The sequence below is a fragment of the Hyperoodon ampullatus genome, assembly GCF_949752795.1.
Source record: "Hyperoodon ampullatus genome assembly, chromosome: X".
Lineage (NCBI taxonomy): Eukaryota > Metazoa > Chordata > Mammalia > Artiodactyla > Ziphiidae > Hyperoodon > Hyperoodon ampullatus.
In genome coordinates, this window is record NC_136913.1 from 71687675 (window position 1) to 71696695 (window position 9021).

A 9021-nucleotide genomic window follows, 5' to 3' on the forward strand; every position below is an offset into this window, starting at 1 on the left:
ATGGAAGTCCTGAGGAATTTTATTATTAATATTTTTCCTTCAATAGAAATCCCCAGTCTGCTTCCCATCTGTGTTGTTTTGTTTAGATTCACATCTTTTTGCTGAGTACTGTAATTGAGATTTTTTTTTTCGGCTGCACCAGGTCTTCGATGCTGTGCGTGGGCTTTTCTCGAGTTGCAACAAGGTGGGGGGGGCTACTCTTCGTGGTGGTGTGTGGGTTTTTCATTTTGGTGGCTTCTCTCGTTGCAGAGCACGAGCTCTAGGCGCATGGGTTTCAGTAGTTGTGGCTTGCGGGCTCTAGAACTCAGGCTCAGTATTTGTGGCACACGGGCTTAGTTGCTCTGTGGCATGTGGGATCTTCCTGGACCAGGGCTCAAACCCATGTCCCCTGCATTGGCAGGCGAACTGTTAACCACTGCACCACCAGGAAAGTCCTGAGTTTAATTTTTCATCACTACAAATTTATTTGGTGACACAATGCATAGGACAGGAAATGTAATTTGCTTGTTTGAGTTATGCTGTAATAAAACCCATTTTTTTCTCAGCTGGTATGATACATGAGAGCCTTCTATAGGTTCTAAAAATCTAAATTGACAGTATGAGCAGTAAGATTTCTAATTAGGATTCAGCAATTTAGTATGACAACAGCCATTTTCTTAACATTTACCATATTCAATTGGCAATCTAGCCTTAGGTTATGCATAGTTGGCGTTTATGGTAGCCTGCCTCTATTTTGTTCTTCACAGCCAAAGCTTTAGTGTTAGGATCTTGTGTAGCAATTTCAAAAGCAGTTATTTGTGTCTTTAAAACCTGGAGAATCTGCTACATTGAATAAATGGTAGCTTCAATGTATCTGCCATTTTAATTTCTTTATGTTTTAAGTATTAATGTAGAGTCTTTTTTATCCCTACTCACCTGTATCCCTCTTCTTGTCCTCAAAAACATTGTATCCAAAGAAATTTGATAATTAAAAAACTAGACACATTAAATATTCTTCTAAGTGGGTAGGAAGAAGAATAGGTGAATAATGACAGTGGTATGCTGGAGCATACTAACACTTGCTCAGGAGAGCAGATTGTGTGCATCTCTTTTCAATTCTGTCACTTTGGTAGCTTCAAGTCAGCTATGGTGGGGATAGTAACATGATGCAAATCAGCAAAGAGTACAAATCAGGGCTTCCCCTTCACCAGAGAGCCAGTTTAAGTATTTACGAGCACACCGCGGGTGTAGGAAAAGGAAAATATGAGGACAGAATATGGAGAAGTAGTTTGAAGCTAAGTGGAAGGGATTAGTTAACTTACTTTTGTTACGATTAAAATATGGGATACAGCCAAAAAATAAGTCCATATTTGGAAAGGGTGAAAACATTTCATTGTATTTGTGCTTACAAATTCACTTTTCAAATTTAAAATAAAATAACTTAGTTACTAAGTGAATTTAATCTAATTAACTCTTTCAGAATAATATAATCGAGTAACTAAGTTATTTGATAATGAGAATAATTCACCTCATCTTAAGTTTTACCTCTAACTGGATAAAATAGTATCATAAACATTCTTAAATAATGTGAAACCTGGGAGAGCAGGTTTCACATTATTCTAAGGAAGTTGATTTGAGAGAGGTAAATTGACAAGGATGTTGGTCAAGAGAGTTTTAAATTTAAGCTGGTCCTGGCAAGGTCTACATCAAATGGGTGAGGGTTGTGACTGAAAGTTGAAAGCAAGACCTGGAACTAACTGATCAGAAATAGAGGAAGGAGCTGCAGAAACAGAGTTGGATGTTGACATAATGTGTAAAATATTATGAAACTAAAAGTAACGCTTATGCAAAGTGGATGTTAAGATAGCATCAGGCCAGGGGAACTCTCTTTTAGAGACTTGTGACTTAGACCTATTTGTAACTCAGTGCCTTCATTAGTGAGGCTACCCTGGATATTCTGAACAAACTTCCCTGCAGATAATGGTCAATAACTCTCAAATCTTAAAGATAATATTTACCTGGACAAAATCCTCATTAGTATTCTAATACTGTGGAAAAAAATTGTTTAATATAACTTAGAATTATAAGGCTGCCAAGGACCACAAGCATTCATCTAGGCAATTCTCCTGTTTCTAAATAAACCTGTCCCTAAGCAACATTCTAGTAATATTTTTAATTTGTGTATGTCATGAGCAATAAACTACAAAAACTCAGCATACATGAATAATTTAATGTGGTAATCAAATAAAACTTACAAAGTCAGGCCTTTTTAACTCAAATCTAATCTACATTTGTTAAGCTCCCACAATATTGAACACCATCATGGATATATTCCCATATGTCGTCACATTTAATCTTCAGGAGAGGAGGGGGTTAACTCTGTTTTACAGATAAGAATATTAAATATGAATAATCGTTATGTTATTGAATGCAGTAAAGCAAAAATTGCAAACATTTCATTTAAACGATCTTAATTAGCATGAGTTTTGTATAGTCAAACAGAGGTTTTAGATTTTTTTTTTAATAACCAGCACTTACAGAAATGCAAAGCCCACATTTTCCTGTCTTAGGTTGTATTTCTGTCTCCCTTTTCTCATACCATACCTAGTGATGGTAATACTTACCCTTTTATTGAATGATGACCTCATACCAGATACTAAATAAATTCTTTACATATATTCTCTCATTTAAGCTCCACAACAATGTTGAGATATTATTATCCCCGTTTTCAGAGGAGGAACCAAGTCTCAGAGAGGTTAACCTCACAACATTTGTAAATAAGAAAATCAGGATACAAACTTAGTAGCACCTAACTTCAAAGCCCATCATTTATACAAGCACTTTTTTATATTGCCTTCTGTGCTCATGTGATATTCACATTCTTTAAAAAGAGATACTTTTGGGGAAATCTGACTATGGACTGGGTAATAGATGATACCAAGAAATTATTTTCATTTTATTAGGGATGAGGTTAACAGTGATTATATAAGAAAATGTCCATTCTGAAAGAGATACATACAGAAATACGTAGAGGTGAAAAGATGGGATGTCTGGGTTATGCTTTGTACTAGTTCAGCAAAAGAATGGTTTAGATAAAGCAAATTTGGCAAAATAATTACAACTGTTGAATCTGAGTTATGGATGTATGGGGGCTTCACCATTCTTCTCTCTTTACATTTGTGTATATTTAACATTTACATAATTATTATTTTTAAAGAAGTCATGAACCTAATATAATCAAGCCATACATGGCCGATTGTTCCTCAGTTCAACCTCAATGGCCAAGAGAAGAGGTTCTCATATTCTTATCTGCCTCATGCCTTCTATCTAAGGGGTCATACACAGCAGAACCAACAGGTGCATACTCCCTATTTCCTGACAAGAATGAGCTACTTTAGATATTGTATGCCAAAATGTATTGAGGGTAATAGAAATTCATAACTACAGAAAGTTATAATATGTTCATTATGCCCTGTTGACTCATCAAAAAAAAAAAAAGTCACACCCCCTAGGCATTCTCTTAACATCTTACACAGACTTAATTTACCTCATACAACTTATCACTATATGATATTATATTATATATTTACATGTTATTTTCCCCCCACTATACTATAAGCTCCATGAGGGAAAGGATCTTGTCTGACTTGTTTACACCTGCATTCCAAGAAGCTGGAACAGTGCCTGACAAATAGTAGGCACTCAATAAATATTTGTTGAATGAATGAACAAATGAATAAAGGGCTAGCTGCAATCACTTGTGAATTTCTGTCACTAGCCAAGGAAAACATTAATACATAAGATTCATTGCTACATGCTCAAATATAAATAAGTAAGTTGGGAGCTCAGGAAGAGGTAGCTTTCCTGTGATGGCCAGATGATGGTGGTACAAATGTGTTCAGGTGTCAGGTGTTGTAGATGGCTTGAATAATACAGTACCAATTCCCATTCTGAAGAAGGGTTAGGACAATGAGGATCTCTAACCATCTTCAATCTTGGATAGAGGTCTACATGGACCAAGGCTAAGGACATTGAATCAGACCATTAAAGGCTTTAGAATCTCAGAGTGTCTGAAGTCTCCAGAATTACTTGAGGTCACTGAAAATGTTGGTAAGAGGGCCCCAGGTATCTTGCTCCTCAGGCAGATGGAGATCCTTACTCAGTGTTCATTGATGTATATTTGTTACCTGGGTCTGGGGCCAGGACTGATACCCTACTTCAGCTTTGTTCATCTTGCCCTAGAGTAAGGAGAAAAAAATAAGAAACAATTTCTTACATTTCTACCCTATGCTCTGGAAAATTTTAATGCTAAAGTGAACTTTAATGATAGCAGGTAAGCCCCTTTATTAGATTAGGGGTAGAGGGAGAGAACAGGTAGACAGTAAGACCATGAAAGGGATAGGAGATGAAGAGGGGTAGATGCTACAGAGAAAAAGTGGAAGCAAAGACAGATTCTACTTATCAATTTGGAGCATGAGTATTTGTGTTCTTATGTGACTGCACTCTTAATTGTCTCTCTAAAATGATACACTTTCAATCTCTGTGACAAATATCAAATTTTAAGAAAGAATCAAACTTTTAATAAATAATACATAAATACCTTAAGAAAGGCTATCTGACATTGGAATAGCTAGAATGGGAATAGAGTATGTTACACGTTTTATAAGAATGGAGTGAACACACTAACAAACACAACACTTGTGAAATTCCTTATAAATGTGAAGAAACTATTAGATCGTGTACGAATAGGACTACATGTACTTCTTTTTAAGTAACTAATATACAAATTTAGTGAGTGACTGAAGTGTTAAAGTGGAAATTATTCAGTTTTAAAGTCCATGTTCTGTAAATGAAGACTTTTTTAAATCTAAATTACATCATATGTTAGATAGTAACACTACCTTACAAGCCACAACTTTATAAAAATCAATACCATACCTTGACAAAAGAAAAAGAATATTATAGGCACTTCAAACATGTGGTCAAGGAATTTATAGAAATAAGAACAATTTATCTGAAGTAATAATATGCTCATTATCCCTTGCCTACCCTACCTCCTTATCAAAAACAAACAAACAAACAAACAAAAAAGGGTAAATCCCAAGTCCAGGAAAGTGCTACATAGGGAAGAACAGCTTGGGTGGGTTGGGGGACTACAAGCTCCTGTCAGACATGCCATTGTTGAAATACTACAAATACCCCAAGGACCATGAATTTGGATACCATCTGAACTGTAGTTAAGCCTGTTAATGTAAAATTTCCAAGTTACAGGGCAAGACTAATGTTGATTACACACTATCCTTAGAGTAATTAAATTCCTAAATCTCTCCACTACCACCATTACCATCACCCACTCACCCTCTGTATTATACTCCCCAGAAGAGAAATAATGAAAATGATTGAGACTAAATGGAGTTCTCAAAGACATAAAATTAGGCATACAATTTCATGAGGAGGAGCTTTTATCAAATCAAGTAAAGAGAATATAAATAATACTAGACTAGTACAATATTTATTTTCCTTTTCAAGTGGTTAATGTAATTAGATAGGACTGAAAAACAGGGGACCAGGGTAAATCCAAGGGAAAAGCTAATGTGAGCAGCTTAGAAAATTCTGCTTCCAGAAGAGGACTTAGGTAAAGGGAGTCACGGAGTGGGTACCTCAGACTTCTCTTTAATCTGAGCATTTGGCTGAAGGAGCAAGAGTGGACTCGAGGTTCATACATAGTTTGGCTCAGTTTATTGTAACTTTACTGTGTATATTCCTTAATATAAACCTGGGAGACTCCTATTTCCAGCATTATGGTCAGAAATATAAGAAGTCTCTTACTATAGTACAATTAGGAATGCTGGAAAAACAGCAAACTCCTTTTAAATGCATAGGCGAGCTGGCAAAAAAGTAAGGGAAGGACTTACATTTCAGTAATGAAAGGTGAGGTTATTCCCACCAAACCCTCCTGAGAAAACAAATTAAGATACTGGATAAAATATTTGCTTAAAAATCTCTTTAGAAACAACAAAGAAATGATAAGATAGTTTGGAACTTCCAGGAAAAATTTGAAGGAAAAGTAAAAATGCAGAGAGGTAAGAGCACAGAAGCTATTTTGCCCCTGAGAGCATTTGTCCAACTAGATAAATTTTAACTTTGGAAGCTGGGTCCTCAAAATATAGACCCTCAGGGTACTCAGGGTAAAAGTAAAACATAAGTATACTATTTTTGTTACACAAATACCCATCACCTGTATCATCCAGAAAACTTCAAGCTGTGAATTTAGTTTAACAAGGTAACAGACTTGTAGTGTCCCAAGGCATCCAGAAGCAGAAGAAAATTGTCCCTGAACAAAGTCACTTCTATTCTAGGACTCGAGTTATTTTCACAGTTAATTGATCAAGGTAAAATAAGCAACAGGCAATAATACACAAATATATAAAGAACCTACATACCAAAAGGAAAACTAGTGGAAAAAATAGCAGATTCAAAAAGACTTCAAATAATAAAATTATCAGAAATACCTTTAAAACAACTATGGTTACTAGTATTAAAGAATTAAAAAGAGAATATATTAACAATTTGGGAAGGAATAAGAAACTATAAAAAGTGGCTCAGTAGACTTGATAAAGAAGATTTGATGGAACTTATAAAAGTAAAAAATACAATAGCAAAAATTTAAAAATAAATAAAATGCATGGCTTTTAATAGGAAATTAGACATAACTGAAGAGACAATTTATGAACTGGGATATAAATCAAGAGGAATGAGCCACAATGCAAGCATAGAGAGATAAAATTATTGAAAATATGGAAAAGAAGTAAGAGATATGAAAAAATAGAATGAGAACGTCTAACATGTGGTTAGTTAGAGTCCCAGAAGGAGGAAAGAGAAAGGATGGGGTAGAAGCAATATTTAAAGGGATATTGGTTATGAGTTTTCCATAATGCTAAGAAAAGTTTGGAAGTAAAAAAATAGAAAAAATATATCATAAAATTTTAATTTTTAAAAAGTGATGTAGTCATTTTTAAATTATTTTTTAATTTGTTAAAAAATGCATATATCTATGGCAGACAAAATAAGCTTTAAAAAATCACGAAAGAAGAAGCAGATTACTTCATGGTGATAGTTTCAATTCACCAGGATAATGTGAGAAAGCAAACATATGCATATAAAAGCATAGCCTTAAAATGTATAAAGTAAAACTTGAGAGAAACACAAAAGGAAACAAAGACATCTCATTATAAAAGAAGTAGGAACAAACCAGTAAACATAGAAGATTTGAATAAGATGATTAATAAACTTGATAAAATGTTTCCAAGAACCACAGAATATACACTCTTACACACACAACATACTAATTAAAAAAAAATTAAAGAACTGGGCCTTGAAGCTAATTCTGGCAAATGCAGAAATCTATATAATAATAAAATATGTGGCTTCAGCTAGGGGGCTGGGTATTGGATGGTAAGAAAACTGATACTGGAGCTTGGGAAGACAATGATTCATGCCACTAAGGGGCAAATACTTTGATACAATGGTTTTCTGCAATAATTGGGGAAACAAGTCATGTTATAGCCACAAATTTCAAACACTTAAAAATGTATAGGGACAATTCCCTGGCAATACTTATTAAGACAGACAGAGAGTTGGGGTGGTGGGGGGAAGGAGAAGGGATAAAGAAAATGTGGAGGGGAACAAATGCCCAATATTAGGAATAAAAAAGGAGTTAGAATTATGTTGTAGATATTTCAAAGAGACTATAGAGAATCATTTTATGCCAATAAATTTGAAAATGTAGAAAACATGGACAAATTCTCCTAAAGATACATTTTTTTCAAAATTGACTCAGAAATAAATAAAAAACCTGAATAATGCTATAACCTTTAATAAAACTAAATAAGTTGTCAAACTTTTTTTCTACAAAGAAAATTCCAGACTTAGGCTTAGATAGTGATTTACACCACAAAAATAGAAATATAGATCAATGGAGCAGGATAGAAAGCTCAGAGATAAACCCACGCACCTATGGTCAACTAATTTATGACAAAGGAGGCAAGGATATACAATGGAGAAAAGACAGTCTCTTCAATAAGTGGTGCTGGGAAAACTGAACAGCTACATGTAAAAGAATGAAATTAGAACACTCCCTAACACCATACACAAAAATAAACTCAAAATGGATTAAAGACCTGAATGCTTGGCCAGACACTATCAGACTGTTAGAGGAAAGCATAGGAAGAAAACTCTTTGATATAAATCAAAGGAAGATCTTTTTGACCCACATCCTAGAGTAATAAAAATAAAACAAAAAATAAACAAATGCCACCTAATTAAACTTAAAAGCTTTTGCAGGGAAAAGGAAAACATAAAATAGATGAAAAGACAACGCTCACAATGGGAGAAAATATTCACAAATGAAGCAACTGACAAAGGATTAATGTCCAAAATATACAAGCAGCTCATGCAGTTCAATATCAAAAAAAAAAAAATGGGGGGCAGAAGAACTTTATAGACACTTCTCCAAAGAAGACATACAGATGGCCAACAAACACATGGAAAAGGATGCTCAACACCACTAATCATTAGAGAAATGAAAATCAAAACTACAATGAGGTAGCACCTCACAATTGTCACCATGGCCATCATCAAAAAATCTACAAACAATAAACTGGAGAGGGTGTGGAGAAAAGGAACCCTCATGAACTGTTGGTGGGAGTGTACATTTATACAGCCACTATGGAAAAGAGTATGGAGGTTACTTGAAAAACTAAAAATAGAAGTACCATATGACCCAGCAATCCCATTACTGGGCATATACCCAGAGAAAACCAGAATTCAAAAAAACACATGCACCCCAATGTTCTTAGCAGCACTATTTACAATAGCCAGGATATGGAAGCAACCTAAATGTCCATCAACAGATGAAAGGATAGAAGATATGCTACATATATACAATGGAATATTACTCAGTCATAAAAAAGAACAAAATTGGGTCATTTGTAGAGATGTGGATGGACCTAAAGTCTGTCACACAGAATGAAGTAAGTCAGA

General features: G+C 34.7%; 1 protein-coding gene across 1 annotated transcript in view; it reads right to left on the reverse strand.

Annotated features, from left to right (window-relative positions):
• Positions 1-4211, reverse strand: part of HDX (highly divergent homeobox) — a gene marked incomplete at both ends in the record, with an annotated part of 192424 nt that extends 188213 nt beyond the window's left edge. Inside the window, one exon of the mRNA XM_079727734.1 lies at positions 4167-4211. Coding sequence (XP_079583860.1) covers positions 4167-4211 — 45 coding nt within the window. The remainder of the gene's footprint in view (positions 1-4166) is intronic.
• Positions 4212-9021: the final 4810 nt, after the last annotated feature.